At 40.1% G+C, this 17,912-nt stretch overlaps 1 protein-coding gene across 4 annotated transcripts in view; it reads left to right on the top strand.

Annotated features, from left to right (window-relative positions):
* The window catches only part of ITPR2 (inositol 1,4,5-trisphosphate receptor type 2), a 272,287-nt gene that overhangs the window by 23,673 nt on the left and 230,702 nt on the right, over positions 1-17,912 (top strand). For all 4 annotated transcript variants that reach the window (XM_026114016.2, XM_026114015.2, XM_026114017.2 and 1 more), the window contains exon 2: positions 10,671-10,741. In XM_026114016.2, coding sequence (XP_025969801.2) covers positions 10,671-10,741 — 71 coding nt within the window. The remainder of the gene's footprint in view (positions 1-10,670; positions 10,742-17,912) is intronic.

Raw genomic sequence — 17,912 nt, 5'->3', positions numbered from 1 at the left:
GTATCCTGACATAGAATGAAGTTCAAAATATGGAGTATTTTGGTAGCCATATTATGTAAAAGAGGAAAGAAGTATATATTTTTTTAAACTGGAGGAAAAAGTTACAGATAAGTACATAAAATTCTCCATTGCTATGTGAAATAAACACCAATGCAGAATGTATAAAATGTCAGTGTTTTGATTAAGTGTTTTACACCCACATTTTACACAACATTTGACATCAATTGGTTTGTGGGATTATTACTGTTGATGTTACAAAATAGAGAAAGAACTTGACTTGATTTCCAGGTCCTAGATTCCAGGTTGAGTTTGCAGAATTGATAATTTCTGTGTACATGAGTGTATATTTATGTCTGTCTGTATGTGTCTATCAATATATATTACTGTCACAGAAATTGTTGATGTACATTACAGTACTACAGTAGTTTTTGAGACTGGTTTGTCTACTTAAACAGTAATATTTTTACATTATAGCATTTCAAATAAATGTAAATTTCCTATTTCTCTCATTTTGCTTGTGCTTCCTTTTTATATTAAGCGTTGTCTTTTTGATGTGTAGGTGTGAATGCCTTAATTACCATTTCAGTGATGGAAGTCACTTTTTTGATCACTGGACAGATACTGGTGTTTCTCAACAGTAATTTCTGAGTAAACCTTTCCCTCTACTTTCATTAAATGGTGTTAACAGTAGCAAATTCAGCCTTTCCATTTCCTTTCATTAGTATGCAGGTCTTCAAAGCAGTCCTTTCAAGTGAATGTTCACAAATACGTGCAACATTTTTGCATGTAGCTATAGACAAAGCTGAACAAAAAGCATGAATTCTTCTGGTGCGAGTTGAATGTTAAATCTCTTCTGATACGATTATTTTGTGTTCTCCCTGTTGCTGCTGGCTTCTCTTTGCAGTCTCTGGCTGAATGGCTAACCTTGCAACAAGTTCTGCATGTCTACCTGGTTCTGAGACCGGGGGTGCCATTGATAAGAGCTCTTTTCTGAAATCACTCTGATAGGGACAGATTTGTGAATTACACGCCTAAAATTCATGTAATGATGCAGGCTTGCTTGCTTCTGAAAATCCCATGTGTAATTAATGGTGATAATGGTGTCATTGTTGTTCATATATGTTAATACCTACTAATTCTACTTCCTCCATCATCTTCTTCTTCTTTTTTTTTTTTTTTTTTTTTTTTACATTGGGAAGAATGAGTTGCAGACTTGTTATGGGTAACTAATGTGTAGCCAAGCAGAGTTAAAGTTACACAGTTAATTTTCTTACTGCCTTCTACTTGATTAGCTAGGCAGTGCTGTGTTTGTATTGGGCCATATCGTAAACTTGTTGCAGTGTTTGCATTCCATAGGTAGCTAGTTGAAGTGAGGATTATGTACAAGAGCTGCAGAAGTTAGATTGTATTTAAAAACTTTGATAAAGGATGCCTTAGGTGTTCCTAAAATAAAGAAAGGGAGTATCTGGAGATTATCCTGGACACTTGTGGCATGTGGCCACCGCCCTGTAGAACATGAATATAAAGCCTCTTTTGAATACTATACGTGGGCCAATACTTACAACATCCTGCAGCACAGCCTGTGAGCAGATGATGACATATTTGGCTTTTAATGTATGATTATGCTCTCAAAGAGCTACAAAATTTTAATACCTATGTTTGCTTATATGTCCCACTTTTTAAGTGTTGGCTTGAATTGATTGGATTTCCAGTTTTAACAAAATTATAATAATTGATATAGCTTTCTTCTCCTACTCTGTTTTTGTGTACAATTACCGAAAACATTCCTTCACCACTGTCACTGTGAGGAGTAGGTTAGTAAGCTTAATTGAAACTGAAGAAAGATTGTTGCTTTTGTTACCACCACGCCCCAGTGATTAAAATCTCCTGAAACAAACTGTATCAACATTTAAAAATAAAACAAACCCCCCCCCCCCAAACCCCCACACCCTTAAATGTATTGTGTATTGTGGGTCATGCTGGATGTCTTTTCAAAAAAAGACTGCAGCTTTTATCCAGGAGATATGTACTGTTTGTCCTCAATATGTATGCACATTAAGGTATGTTTTTCTATGATAATTTTAAACCTGGAAGTGAGCATGCACTTCTGGAGTGCAATGTTACAGGAAGCTGGGTGAGGGCATGAGGAGTTTCTCAGCCAGGTCCAGCTGGGTTTCTCATTCAGGTGTCAGCCAGACACAAGAAAAAATGCTATTCCCTTCAGTTCAAGCTAGGAGGGAAAATCTTGTAGAGGGGTTGGAGGGTGGTTGGGATCTTTGCTTACTCGTTTTGCCAAAGTGTGGTCACCTCAAAGTTAGGCAAGTAGCAAATAGACAAGGGAGAGAGAGGTCGTGTCCAGAAGGTGATTCATCCTGCTACTTCACACATCCATCCTAGAACGTGTTGTTATTGCCCTCTGGAGGTGCCTGTCTCTCAATCTTGACTACTGAGGGAGCTTAGATGATAAGTTTGAGGTAGATACCATACACTTATGTGGCTGAACATAGGCCATATGAATCTCATTTTCCATGCCGTCTCCAGGCGAGCTGGGCTTGGCAGTGGGTATGCTCGCTGGTGGTGTTGGGCTCGCTCCTGAAGAGTCTCCAGCACAACTGTGCGGTCAATGTTGACACCGATTGTCATTTAAACTTCACTTCATCCCTCTGTATGTTTTTGGGAAGATAGGCTCATTGAGGTGAAATCTTGACCTTGGAGAAGTCAGTGGAAATTTTGCCAGTGAGTTCAAAGACTGCTAGGATTTCACCAAAAAGAGAAAACATGTTAGTAATGGAAGACTTGTCAAATTTCCCAGGTGATGCAAATTCTTAGCTGGTCTAGGTTTGGCAAGCCAGTACTGCTTGCTCTCAAAAAAATTTCCTAATGCTCCTTTTATCCTTTCCATTTCTTAGCTTTAAAAGATAGTTTCAATAATAATTTCATCCAAAAAGTATGTTTTTCTGTGTAAGATTTTTCTTCAAATAGTTTTAGGCTATCACAACATCCTCATAGGATAGAAGTTTACCTTATATATTTTCTTAAAAAAAAAAAACCCAATGAATCAGAAATTTCCTTCGTTTTGTGGGAACGTAATTTGTTTTTCACACCTACTGAGCCAGACTGAGGCCAAAATGAGTCTGTAAGCAAAACAGCAGCATTTCAGAGCAGTGTAACAGGACTTTGTGTGACTGGGAATTAAGCTGGGTGGGGCAGACTGGCACAACTCCTCCTGCCATTGCTAGTTCTGAAGTCCCATTTTGCCTGTAGAAAATGGGCATGTTTTGCACCACTAAAAATGGACCTAATGTGGATGGTTGAGTTGATGTGAGGAACTTGAAATACTGTACAAATATGTATTTACTTGGCAAAAATTGGTATCCTGAAGTTATGCTCTATACTAATTTTGTCATGAATAAAAGAGTTACCTATTATGCTAGCCAAGAAAATTGAAGAATCAAGACTAAAATCTAAGAATCTTGTTTTCTTTTCTCCACTGTAATCTTCAAATAACCCTATCTTTTATTGTTATAATTTATTTTAATTTACCTCATGTTTTAAATGTATATGTAACTATAAAAAAGATAAATAAGTTTACTGAGCAGATATCTGAAGCTTTTACAAGCTAAAGGCATGAGTGGATATCATACAATACAAAAGAATAACAAAGTGACATTCAAGATTTATAGCTGGAATATTTAATTGAACAGGTAAAACTTCTGCTTTTTTCCCCCCTCTAATATGCAAGCCTGCAGGTACAGTTACAAGAATATTTGAATGCACTATCAGATAAGGAAAAAACTCTAGGGCTGATTACTAGTGTAATTGTTAGCGCAACTCAGGAGCTGCCTGCTTGCATGCAGTTGTTTAATAGGCGCTTGGTATCTTGCTTTCTGCCCTTCTGTCTCCTTGACATTTGATAATGCAATTCAAAGTGACCTACACAAGCATTTTTCAGTGTGGTAAGAATGGCTGAGTGTTCCTGATCTGTGTGGCTGAGATAAAATGCACTTACGTTCTTGTTTGTGAGAACGGTTTATAGTGAAATTTGTCAGCTACTTAAGACACTTTGACAGGTTCAGCATACTTGTAGATGCATAAAAGTGTGTGTGTTTGTTTTTCCCAGAGTATGGATGTTTATTTAGTAGCTTCTTTCAACCTATGTTGAGCTTTGTGCTTGTAGCAATTAAAATTTGTTCAGAAAAAGAAGGATAAAATTACTCAAGTTAGAGGCAGGCAGGAGTCAGATTATTTAGTCTCCCTCTGGGCTGCTGTGCCTTACTGGCATGTAGTAGTTATGTTTAAATATTGTGTACTGTGATTTTCCCATTTATCAAAAGGGATTTTTAACATGGAATCTTCCTAAGTGGTGCAGGGGCCTAGTGGTCCCACTGTAAGTACAACCAACATCATTTTTATTTTCTGTGCAAGCTGGCGCTAGTGTAGGGAACCCTGAGGGACTGCAGATGTGAAAACATAAGGATTGAAAATTAGACTTTAGAAAGGAAGGAGATGGGACAAAGGATGAATTTCATACAGCGGAGCTAAAACATAGAGCTGTAGGATCATTTTGAATCAGGTTTGATAGGCAAAAAGGAGTATGAACACAGATTTTGGGAAGGGTGAGGTGTAATGACTGTACATTTTTGGCAGGAAGACCGCGTGAAGCAAGCAAGAAATAGGCTGACCTAGATGCCTGATAAGAAGCTAAATGAAATGAGAAGTGGGTGGACCTGGAGAAGAACTGGGTGGACCTGGTTGTTTTGGCACTTAAGTATTTGATGCCTGACTTCCAGGGCAGCAAAATTTTAATAACCCATTGTTAGTAATATGACTAGCACCCTTCTTCCTGAGCAGCTACTGTGTGTTGGGACATGTGGAGTGCTGGAGAGGCTCTGTAGGCGAAAGCTGTAGTTACATAGGGAAGAAGTATGTTGAGTAGAAGCTGTTTGAGAGCGGCATTCTTGATAAAGAGGTTCTGTATGCGAAGGGATGTCTCTGGAGCAAAGACGGAGGGCTCTGAGTGCTGGTTCTTAGTTTGTGAGGGGGTGACAAGGTTATGTCTTTGGGACCTAACCTCAGCATCATTTAGGAACTGATACTGAACAAAGGTGGTTCTTGGCTCCGCTGGCAATTAAAATGTCCAGCTCTGTTTGCCGAGGTCTTTTATCAACATTGTCCCCTCTTCTGGCTGTTGATGGGCCTTGTGCTGCTGAGAAAATAGGTGAAATGATGATACCACAGGAACTACGAAAGTAAAAGCTGAGCAATTGAGAGAGGAAATGTCTTCAGTCTGTCTAAGACACGCTAGCTTTGTTTATTGAGCTCTTTGAGGCATAAAATACTCTGTGTCTGTGTAAAGGGTACCAAACTTGATCCTCGTGTACATTCCAATGTATTATAATAGTAGAACATCAGTAGCTGAGGCTTGTGTTTTTTAACATAAATTACACACAGATGCACATCTATCTATCTATCTAAAATATACATATGGTTATATATGCGAGTGCGTGCGTGTGTGTGAGAGCGTGTTTTGTCTCTACCTGTGCATTAGTTTCTATATTCTTTTGCTTAATAATAATGCCTATGAAAAGTGAAAGTCTCTCTCTGTTGGTAGGAAGAGCCAAAACACCTTTCAGGATGATATTTTTTTAAATGGAAGGCGCAGTTCTACAAGGCTAGAGATGAATGAATGAATGATAACTTTTATATTAGGTAGCTGCTTTCTTGGATGCTATTATAAGCACTGTACATTATGAAAGACCCCTAAAATTCATGAAATTCATCATCATTGCTTTTTTAGTAGAACCTTTTTTCTTGCATTGTTTTGGTGCTTTCAGAACATGTTTGTGTCTCAGCAGTAGTTTTAAAATAACTCATCAGTGCAAACATTTTTTCTGGGACTATTACTATACAACTATTCCTTGACCCTTGCCCTACTTCTACAAGTTACTTGAAGCATTTGATGTGTTTATCTTTAGACTGTGTTAGGGAATCAGGATAGCTTGCAGGACATGAAGATTTATCCATATCCATAATCCGTATATGATTCTTACCTAGAAACCCATCTATCCCATCATTAGTCCTTTCTGCCAATGTATCTGCCTTATCTATTTTATTTCTGCCATGGAGTCCTGCTCCTCCCCTCAATGCATCCTTCCTCCTGTGTCCCCAAATACACGTGGTGGCCCCGCAGTTCTTCACACGCACATTCTGTTCATCTTTCAGGGAAAGGTCTTTTAAAGGCGGCCGCTGCACCCAGTAGAAAGATTTAGTGGGAATTACTGCAAGGTATTCCTTCCCCACTTCTTTCCAATGCCCAGGGAGTGGAGAGGTATTAGGAGCTGTAAGAGAAGTTTGAAGTTGTTTATGTTAAGCAAGGTCTGAATACAAATAACAAATACTATTAAAGGTTGATCCTATCCTCTTTTAGCTGAAATGGCACCAAGTGCGAGAGGCAGCGTGTTTCAGACTGCTTGCCATCTTATATATGGAATTCATTGCCGCAAGATATTATGGAAGTGAATACGTAATAGGATTCAAAATGGCTGTAAGGGGTTGGTAGTAAGAGCATTCAGAGATTTACTGGTTAGAACTTAAACACAGGTATGGATGGGATCACCCTCAGGACATGAACTGATAACTCTCAGAAGAGGATTATGAAGAAACTTTCCCTGTAAGCAAGTTATTTGGTAACTGCTTGCTGCTGATTCTTGGGGCTCTTTGACAGAAGTTTTGGAGGAGTACTGCATGGACATAGACCGGAGCAGAAGCCCAAGCTGCTGCGGAGTGGCAGCTCTCATGCTCCTCAGGTTTAACACATCATTGGTAAAGCAGGAGCCATTGCAGAACACTGCCCACACGAGCATCACTTCTAGACAAGTTTGGTTTTGAATGTGGTGAGAAATGGCAGATTCAACTCCATCCAGACGGTGGGAGAAAATGGAGGGAGAGAACGATAGAGGTAGGACTCTATTCGGCTATGGGGCTTTGAGCACTTCACATGATACGGTGCTCTATGCCAACTAATGGAGAGGTAAAAGCCACCTTTACTTTCTTCCACTGTCTCCACTGAGAAACATGTTTTAACACCTAGACATTATTTTAGATGGTTTCAGTTCTTGTTTAATGTGGCTTTGCACACTGTAAAAGTCACATCCTAAATGTGCAGGAGACTCCTTTGTCATTTATATGCAGCCAGCACGTAAAAACCTGAAATGCAGTCATGTCGTATCTGCTGGGTACTGTGTGACAACAGAGGGCACAATGCAGTATCATCTGGTTGCAATCCAGCTAGAGAATTAAACTGTTAAACCTTTTAAATTTGCCAAAGCTTCTTTGATGATACAATAGCTTGAATATTTGCATAATAATTTAGATTGGTATTTAAATAGCTGGCACATTTGATTATATAATATAAGAAGTTCTCCCTTTATCAGGAAAGTCTTCGCTGCCACTATTTGGCCTCCTACACAAAACAGCAAGCAAGCGATCCTGAAAGGTACTGTACATTGGTTTGACGGGAGCTGCAGGTGCCCAGGGCCTTTTGTTGTTGTGCCGGTTGCTGGTTTCAAACATTTCAAATAAATTGTTTTGCAGGTTGCATAGGTCATGCTTTGCTAGTTGTTTAATGCAGCCACTTAGCAGGCTTCAGTAACAAAGCAACTGGTGCCTGTTGTCTTACTATAAAAGGTGGGATTTGAATATTGTGCATTCTGCATTCAGAGGCAGTGCTCTGCGTTTGAAGAGCCTGCTCTGTTCCAGGCTGCAGCACAGGCCGAAGTCCTTTCATCATGTGTAACGTGAAACTCTGCTCTCTCTATGGTACCATAACAAGTACCTCTACGGGTACTGATCTCTTTAGCTATATACTCCTGCAGTACAGGATGAGTAACATTATATGAAAATTTGGGTGACTAAATTATTAGGAAGGTTGCTGTATAGAGAAAGCAGTACTTCATCCAGACTTTTTCCTGGTATTGTAAGATGTTTGTAAGAAACAAAGGTGTTAGAAGCTGAAGCACTTAGCAAGGGACGAGGAAGCGATGTTTCTATTCTGCCATGCCACAGTCCTGCCACGCGTCGATTAGTCTTTCTGTGCTGTCGCTTCCTGTCCATAGGATGGGAGCAGTAGCTGTTCCTTCCTCCACTGTCTGTCTTGTGTGAAGTCTTCCGTTCCTAATGGCTACACAACACTTTTATGGTCCTTATCTTTGTGCCTTTAGAGGACGCATAAATGAAAGTGACTGATATTAATTATTTAAGCTCTTATTTTCTGAACCTGGGAAGTCCAGCATGCATTTGAATGGTTCAACTAACTCTCTTGGAGAGAGCACAGGATCTTGTTGGTTTTTCTCAGTCCCTTGTTGTGCGTGTGGCATTTGTTACAGTGATGTGGGCCTCTGATGAACAATTTGTGTTTCATCTACCGATATGGTTGCTGCGAGGGTCCAATGACAAGATGCTCTTGTGCGTTATACTCGGCCTCCTCCTGTAATCTCCTCCATCCTACCAGTGTTTAAGGGTTGAACCTGACAGGTTCTTTGAGAAAACCTGTCAGGAATTTTGTAAATTTCTGTAGATTTTGTCCCTTCTTGGCATTAAAATCCTTTGGCAAGGGTCTGTCAAGCATTGCAATGTTTTGGAGTCTCCCGTTTTCAAAAAATCACCTAAGTAAGCTGGTGAAGTTTGACATCCATCTAGATTTTAAAATTGTATCCTGCAGGTAGCTTCAAACACCAGCCCACAGCAAATGCCCACGTGATAACATATTGCAAGGCCCATTCCTGCCTTGCAAGGCTATGCTCAGAAGAGAGGGTGAGGACCCATGGCACAACAGAGGAAGTAGGCCAAGGGCATCTTACTGCCCTCTTATGCTTCACCCTCAAGTCCCAGGTTAACTCTGTTGCTGCGAGTCCTTAAAAGCAGAGTATAGAAATGTCTGGCAGGAATGACATGGGTGCAGTTTAATCCTGACTTAAGGCAAGAGGAAAGAAGTTAGTCCTTTCCAGCCCAGTTTTTTATGTGATTCTGGGATTTAGGACTTCTTTATGGGAAGCTTTGGCCCATCAGTTGGTGGGCAGAGGGCACCTTGCAGGCCTGACCCTCCCTGAATCCTGCTTTCCATACCCTATTTTGTTCTTGCTAAGCCCCATCGCATGAGCCTGGCCTAACCGAGACTGCCGTAAGGCCTTTCTGGGTTCTCTGTCTCCTTCCATAACTGCCACTTCACTTCTTTCTCCTCACTGAAATCTCACCTTTGCCCCCAAGTATGCTATGAGAACTGAGCCACTTGAAAATTCTTATTGTCGTTTTTCATTCTTGTTTCTGGGAGCCAGGAGCACACCGAGCAGCTTGTTCTTGCCCTTGGCATCAGTTAGCTTGTCTGAGGTACAAAATTCATGGGCACTCTGAGGGACTGGTATTGCTGCCCTCATGCCTAGATTCAAAGCCTTCGTCAACTTGACTGAAAACTAAATGCATCTGTTACTTAATTTGGATGGACACAAATTGTGCTTTTTCTGGCAGTTTTCCACAGAAAATCCTTCTAAGACTGTTGTTGCTGAGTGGCAGGGCAGTAGTGTGTCCTTAAACATGATTTTCCTGAATAATTGTTTCAAACAGGCAGATTATTTACAAGATGCTTCCTGAAGGAAACTGAATTTATGTTTAGGAAGTTCTGTGATAAGATTAACAATATTTTTCTGCTAAGTGCGGCTTATAATCTTTTTGAATTTTATTGTTTATTTAACTTTTAAAATATTACGAGAAGCTTATTTGTTATTTATATTTTCTGGTGTGGATTAAATAAATACTTATTCATCCTAGCAAAAGAAAATGTGCTGCTGTGACTTTTGATCAGAAAGCTGGATCTTAATATCACGTGACTCTCCTTGGAGGAGGAGAATAACACTAAAATTTTTGAAGACTAAAATCCGAGGTGCTTTATCAGATTCCAGAGTCTAATTTCAGATAAAACAGTGTTGTGAAACAGCAAATGATTGGAAAAAAAAACCCTTCATGTCCAAATTGTATGAACAGGTCCATGTGGGAATACTCCTGTGTGCATGCCTTTAAAAGGCCTCTGTGTGGATGCAGGAATCTGCAAGCGTGGGACAGCTTACAGGTTTGGGGCCAAGATAACTTTAAATGGAGCCTAGCAGAAGTTTTCCTTTCTCCTGTCTGATACAAAGATAGCTTCCCAGCCTTTCTCTTTGAGGTCTTATTCCAGGGCCCATTTATGTGGCTCAGAATCTTTCTGTTGACTGTGATCAATTTTGGTTTATATTTAAGAATAATGAGAGCTGCATATTGGCAAACTGTTTCTGATTCAGGGTTAATGAGGTGTTGCAAAAGAAAACAGGAATTTTACACATAACACTGATGTGCACGTTGTAACAAAAGAGACTTTAACTGGATTTAAATGAAGAGAGTTCTGAAATATTGGCCTTAATTTAGTGCAGCAGCAGAAATCCTCTTCCTCAAAGGAGGATGTAGATTACTCTTTTCTTGGTTATGCTGAATAACTGAATATTAAAGTTTCTAAGATACTTTTGACTTGAACTGGAAAAATGTGTAAACTTCTGTACCCAAGGCGTGACAGGTATATCTCTGCAATTATATATGCTGATGTTAAATAGATGTCTTAATAAATCTAATAACTTTTGTTTTTCTAGGTTAGTGGATGACAGATGTGTGGTTCAGCCAGAAGCGGGTGACCTTGCTAACCCTCCAAAGAAGTTCAGAGGTCAGTAACTGAGGGTAATTTTTTAATGACTGACTGATACATGTTCTAACCTCTTGGGAAAAGATTTGCCTTGGTTGCCAGATTTCTTCATCGTTTGAGGACCCATTGCTGAAGTTTCGTTTGAAACTTCAACTTGGGATGCAAATGGCAAATTTTGAGAACTAAATGCCAAACCAGAGAAGGTGTTGTGGATATTTGGAAAACATGGGGAAAGGGACTAATTTTCTTCTAGTCTGAGGGTCAGTTGTTCTGTCCACAAAACACTATCCCTACTCGCTCTGTGACAAACTCCTTGTTCCAGCCCTGCTCTTACTGTAAATGGGAAACAAGCTTATGAGGTTCAAAACTATGAGAGCTGATGATTTATTTATTTTTTTAAAAAGATGAGACAGCATTTTAAGGACTCCTCCCAAACGATTTTGTCAGGTTTTGCTTTGCTTTCACTTAAAAAATAAATATCTTATGTTTCTCAACTTTCTTAGTCATGAGCTTGTAGATGTGGTAATTCAATTATTTTGCATATTGGAAAAAATGACACGTTGGCAACATGCAATTTCTGCCTCTTGAATGCATTCTGTTCAAAAACCTTTCTGTGGTATCAGGAGTTTTGTGTGTTTATATGCAGGGAAAGGAGGAGAACCTTTTAGAGTCTTGTCTATACTTGATTTAAGCCATCAGCTCTAGCAGCACCAAACCAAAGCCTTACTAGCCTGATCCAGGCCTCTGTTGGCTTGAATGGGCCTTGATTCACACCTGTTGTGAGATGAGGACAGTTATAGCTTGCCTGTTTTAGAGCTAGTGAAAAACATTTCATGCCCCCAAATCATGGCTAATGGTGTCTGTTTCAGGGGGTTGCACTGATGTGCTTAACTTTATTTTTCTTGCAGTGTTTATGTGGTATGTATATGCTATATTGCAGAAAAGTTGCATTTAAAATACTGAGACAGTGAAGCTCTGCTTTCCCAGAGTATTCATGTTTTTTTTACTTCCTATGTTGAGGAAACATCACCAGTTGGTTTCAGTTCCAGTTGTGAGTGTTCAGCCCACCTGCAGATCTTGGAAATTGGATATTGAGAAAATGAGAAATGTGTACTTAGAAGCTAGAGTAATATGTTACAGTCACTTGCACAATATCACAAAAGAACTTTATAGCAGAGATGGGGATGCATCTGATTTTCCAGAGTGCTTTTCAAGCTCTCTAGCTGTGATTTCATCCCCTCACTGTCCGCACATACATGTTTAATTCACAGCTTTCAGGTTGCAGAAAAATTGAGCTGGGGATTCTTTGGGCAGTAGTTTCTCTCACCCTGATTTGTTCACAAAGTAGAAGATATCTTGGTTTCTAGATGAGACAAGAGTCACTGGAAAAGTTTTGAATGTGATAGTGTAATTACAGAATATCTCAAAATGCCTACGATCTGGGAGCTGAATGGAGGTTAAAAATACAACCTTAATTTTTTTCATTGTCTAACTTTTGGGTGTTGGAGTTCATAGCCTCAGCAGAGTTCTTTTATTGTAGTTCTCTATTCTTTTGTAACTTGAAAGATGAGAAGGAGAAAACTTACAGTGTTCTGCTTTGGATTTTTCCAAAAAACATGCTTTTAGCAGCGTCAGAACGGTTTGGGCATTTTGATCCAGAGTGTAAGGTTATTGAACTCACAGTGCTAATGGCCTGACACTATGGTGACAGTAGTATGTGTGTATGTAGATCTGGCACCGGAGGGGGATGAGTGGCAGACATGTACAATGTACAGCTGTTTTCTGCTAGTAGGGGAATGCAAAGACTGTACTCCCGAGTTACATTCCAGGTTCTGCAGGGAAATGTTTTCTATTAGTTGTAGACAGTTTTGGCTCTGTTCCTATTGCAACCTCTTTCCATTGCTTTCATAACACATCCTTTTATCTCTAGCTCCCACTGCTCCTTTTTCTCTCTTCTTCTTTCCTTCCTTCTAATTTCTCCATTTCTCTGCACCTTCTCCCTTCCCCCTCTCTCCCTGACCCAAATCTTGTTAGTAGCTGCTTTGCTCCTCTTCTTCATTGCTGCCTCTTACCTCATTTTTGGCTCCAGCAGCCCTCTCTTCCTGTCATGCCTTACACCTTTCTGTTTTGGGGCACGCATACCTGACTTAATTTTGAAGTAGTTTGCTCAACTATTGTTAGCATTGTTACAGCACGCAAGTCTGGGTGAACTGCAGTACCTTCAGGAGAAGCTAAATTAGCGCAAAAGACGAGGTCTGTTGCCTTAGTTAATGCAACCCACCATGCTACAACATCATGGCTATATTTTTAGAGGCACCATGTATGTCTATTAGCATTGTCATGCCACTTCAGGTAAGTATACACAGGTGGCAGTCATGAGAATGGCTGCAGCAAAGATAAAGCCATAGTTTGTTTTTTTCCTCCTCCATCTTAAAACTCAAATTCTAAGCATAGGAATAACAGGGGTGTTGCTGAGAACACAGGAGTGACTTGCTGTCTAATTGCAGTTTAGAGCCTGGAACCACAGAGCTGCATGTCAGGGAGAGCTTTGCTCTGCTCGGTCTTGAGATAGACTACATGCTGCAAACAGTGAGGATAATGCATCTGCAACAGCCTAGATCAGGTAGGAGCTATGAGATGGTGGCATGTGGCGAGTGTAGATAGACCTTTCAGAGTATTTTACAGTCAGGTCTAAGCACATCCCTCTGGAGCATGGCCAAGACTTTTCCAAAGGCTTAGAAAATTGTGACAATTAGGTGAGAGCACCCAGAAGCACAGCTCTGCCACTCTTTGTCAAGTTTCTTATCTCTGCTCAAAAGCACTGAAGCAAAAGAGTTGCTAAAAGTTGTTTTATAACCAAGAAATGTAAACAAAAACTACTTTCCCCAAGCATCTTCTGGGAAATAGCATTCAATTAAAACGGCAAAGTTAACAAAATAAACAAAAACTGCTTCAAGTAGGTTCTTGACATAAAAAGAAGACTTAGACATGAATGATTAATTGAATGATTAGACATAAGCAACTAAAAATAGCATCTAACAGTGGGAAGAGTAGGGCCTCTTTAGTAATAGGAACTGCTGTCTGTATGGTTTACAATGCTTTTATCACTGATAGCCAAAATTGGCATGATTTGAGGTTGGAGCATGACCTAAGAGTCAAAGAAGTATGAGAAAGGCATGTTTCTAACAAGATGTTTAGAAGACTGGCTCTGAAAATTAATATCAGAGGCCTATGTTTGTTCTTTTTCTGTAATATTTTATCAATCCCTTACCCCTGCCCCCACAGAAGAAGGGTTATGTTTTCTTACTACTTGTATCTCTGCTACAGAGTTCACTCAGAGATCAAATTTAGGTACTGAACTGCTGGTTTGAACTGAAAGCCTATGTAAAGAGATGTCTCAAAATAGCAGTTTCATTTTTGTTATGTGTTTTTTTTTTCTTTTTATTGAGTGGGCGGTAGCTATTTGTGCTGTTTCAGAACATCCTACAAAACTGGGTATCGTTAAGCTAAGGAAGGCTGTGGTTGCCTTCCATTTTATGTATTATAAAAAATTATAGGCCAAATTCCACTCTCAGTCACGCTGGTGTGAAGCTGGAGTGGCTTTGTGTTCATCAGTGTGCACACTCCTGATTTGCATTGCTGTGAAGGAGGGCAGAATTTGGTCCCACACGTGTTTCCTGAAGACTGTTGAGTAGAGAAAGCATTATTTTTTTTGTGGTTGAATTTAAGGGACTGATCAAGCCAGGTGTTTCTCATCCTGATTCTAACTGAAGTTAATGAGAGCTAAAGCACTTGGTGTCTTGATGGAACTGCTTAGCATGTTGCAGGGCCAGATTCACTGTGTTTCGGAAGAGCAGTGTGTGTCTAAAGTCCTGCTCTTCTGAAGAGAAGTCACGTCATCAGCAGCAGAACTGCAAGTTTCCTTAAACTGTGACCTTGAACACTCTTTAGCTTAATGCCGTTATCTCCAGTGGGAAATGCTTTCAGCTTCCGAGGTGTAATGTAGCACAGATAAGGGCTGCTTATAGGTCAAATTTGGCAACTCTGAAAAAGGAAGTAACACAAGTGTCTGCTCTTTCAAATGTATAATGACTTAAATTGATTTAAATTTCCCTACAGTTCATACTCCTTTTTCACAAGATATCCACAATGAAGGCAATGCTTGAGTTTGTAGATATTCTTCTTGCTTTTCTCTGTTTAGTATGTTCCAAATTTGCTCTCACACTGTTCTCCTTCCTCTTCTCTCCCTTCTTTCCATTATGGCTCCCTGCTGTCTTTCCTTTCCTCCTCCATCCTACCCTTTCCTCTGTCCTTCTGCCATTTTCCTCTTTACTTGCCTTTTCCTACATAATTGTGATTAGTTCATCTGTGTTCCCATTGTTTCTCGCAGTTCCCCAGTTGCCTTCTGTTTCTTCTCAGATTCCTGGTGGCTGTGTCCATTGTCCTTCTCAGGGTTCTTCACTGCCCTACTTCCTCCTCCTCCTCCTCCTCCTTCCCTTGCATTCCTCCCTTTCCATTTTCAGTTCAGCTCTTTTTCCGTTTCTGTAATTTCATCAAAACCCCCAGATTTTTGCACAGTGTACTTCAGTAGCCCTACTACTTCCACTTATTCATTTGTTAGCCTGTTGGTTCAACTAAAGCCGTATGATAATGTCACTAGTTCTCCAAATTACTGAGCTCTTGCATGGTGGATAAGACTTTAATTTCTAACACAAGGAAGGAAAAAAAAAAAAAGTGCTGGGGGACAGAGAGCTTCTAACAAACATTGTTATAAACCATCCTTATACAATGCCAAACATTTAAAGGCAAACATTTAAAAGGTGTAACGAGTTATTTTCCTTTTCAGACTTCCTGAGTCTAGGTGCTTTTTAGGCAGAGGACCTGTTCCACCTACTATTGCCATTTTGTACAGCACTAGTGAACACTGGGATTTTCTGCACATTCACAGGCTCAGATATACTGTCAGTTTGGTGCTGAATGCATCTTCTGTGGGTTGTCTCCTGCAGCTAGGGGTTGCTGCTTTCCATCTTTTTATTGTTCTGATTAATAAATGTCATTTTTTCCATAAAAGAGTCATTGCCATGTCTCTCAGCACTGATAATTTGTCCCATTTTCTTACTTTGTAGTAAGCAAATGTGTGCAGTAGGAGGTTAAACTGTAGTGTGACCTGCAGTAAGAGGGGAGGGGGAGAGGCCATTCCCTTTTTTTGCAGCTGTAAAGAAAACCTGGAAATGAGTTTTATTCTTTTAAAAGTGGTGATGGGGGAGGGAGGTGTTTCACAGTTACTCCAACTTCACTTTGTGCATGAGAAATTCAGATTTTGCGAGGAAGACTGTGGGAGGATGAGAGAATTGGTGAAGCTGCAGAAGTTGAATGCATGAAAGTTGAGTGACTGAAACCAGCTGGTAGTTTTAGAGCAGTTTGTTTACTTTTGATGTTACCTACTTAATTAGTGTTTTAGGGAAGGGAAGCATTTATTTAAAACTCCATAAAGTAATGAGTTAGGAACTAGAGTGCTCAGAGATTGTCTAGAGAAGTCAGAAGAGACGGTCTCTCTCCTGAGTGGGTTACCAGCCTGACTTCCTGGAGGGCTGAACTTTTGATCTACTACATGTCCAGGCAAGTTCCTTTATAATCTTGTGCCTCAGTTTCCCTTTTTTTTTGAGTTTATTTAAACTATAGCTTCTGTAGGGTATGGACTACATTTCTTTTCCTGATGCTTCGAACCACAGTGTTTGAACTTCCAGAGTATCTTTGTGTTACTACAGTAAAAGTAAATAGAAATGCCAAGGGAAAAAAAAATCAGATGAGCTATTTTTATTGTGTTTAGAACCTAAAAACAAGAAGGGAAGAAGATTCTCTGGAAAAAAAAGAATGTGAGTTTTTTTTTCTATAAATTGGCAGAAGGGGAAAATAAAATTTAAATACTAATTTTTTTAAAAAAGTCCTTGGTATTTCAACTTCTAAGGAACTAGGCTGGGATGTGGGAGAGCTGTTTGTTGTGCAGCAGGGCTACAGATCCAGTTGTGTGGCTGAGGCTATCTAGCACCTCCTATTCTATACTTCCTTTTCTTTGAGAAGTATCAGTAGGAAAAATTCATTCATCATTGGGAGGCATACGTAAACAGCTGTGATTGCACACTCATGTATGTCTTGCATTTCTGTGCTCTGTCGTAGCGCTGTGCTTGGAGACTGCGAGAAGATGGGAAGCAGTGTGTTTACTCAAGTAGCAGGATGTGCGGGGAGTTGCAGAAATGAAAGCTGATCCTATAAAAAGAAGGCATTGTTACTTCAGAGAAATAAGTGTTTGATGAAGTGTTCTGGGAATGCAGATTTAATAATTATAGATGCTTACAGAAAATAATAGCTGGCTTTTGTCTTACGAGCTGAAATCCAGATACTCAAACTAAAGTTGTCTTCGACATGCGGTGTGATTTAACAGTACACAGTTTTCTTTTTCCTTCTCAGTGTCCAGGCAGAGCGTTCTGAAAGTTACCTGGAGAGATACCAGGTACTCTGGGTTATATATGTTGTAAAGGTTCCCCCTTTGAAATGAAGGCTAATGTATCTGCAGGGTGGCTGGGTTTGCTTTGATAATGCTTTGTAACACTTTCTCATAGGAACATCTCATGGGGCTGAGATGGGGGAGCAAAGCAGGGAGGCATCTGGGTGGGTGCCAGCGGAAGCTCTACCACCGGTGGTTTCCATATGAACAGATTTTGTTCCTGCGGATATTGGAGGAGGATGAGTTGCTGTGAGGGGAGGAGGCAAGGCAGTGGAAAGCTTGATAGGATGATGTGTGATAGATGCCATTTTGGCCAATATATGAGAGACCAAATGGCAAATTTGCAGAGCTAAAAGCCTCGCAGCTTAGCTTGTGGCTTCAGAGCCAGCTGGAGGCAGGCACTGGGAGGACCGTGTGGCACAGTCTTACGAGTGGTTTTGGCAGCGCTAACATTAGACAGCTATGCCTAGTTGGGCCTGATTATAGTCGAGTGTGCTACCTGTTTTACTCTGTTAAGTGTGGAAATGAGAGTTCATTTTATGTATTTAGGAAGGGTAAGGCCAGTCTTCACACTAGATTTCCCTTCCTTCTAGTGTTTATGTTGTGAGAAGTGTTCACTGATATGGTTTTAGTAATTACTCGTGGGCTGCGATGGGATAGGTGCAGGTAGCTAAATTTCTTCTCCTT

The sequence above is a fragment of the Dromaius novaehollandiae genome, chromosome 1 (genome assembly GCF_036370855.1).
Source record: "Dromaius novaehollandiae isolate bDroNov1 chromosome 1, bDroNov1.hap1, whole genome shotgun sequence".
Classification (NCBI taxonomy): Eukaryota; Metazoa; Chordata; class Aves; order Casuariiformes; family Dromaiidae; genus Dromaius; species Dromaius novaehollandiae.
Note: the sequence above shows the minus strand (reverse complement) of the source record. Positions and strands in the feature narration are given on the sequence as shown.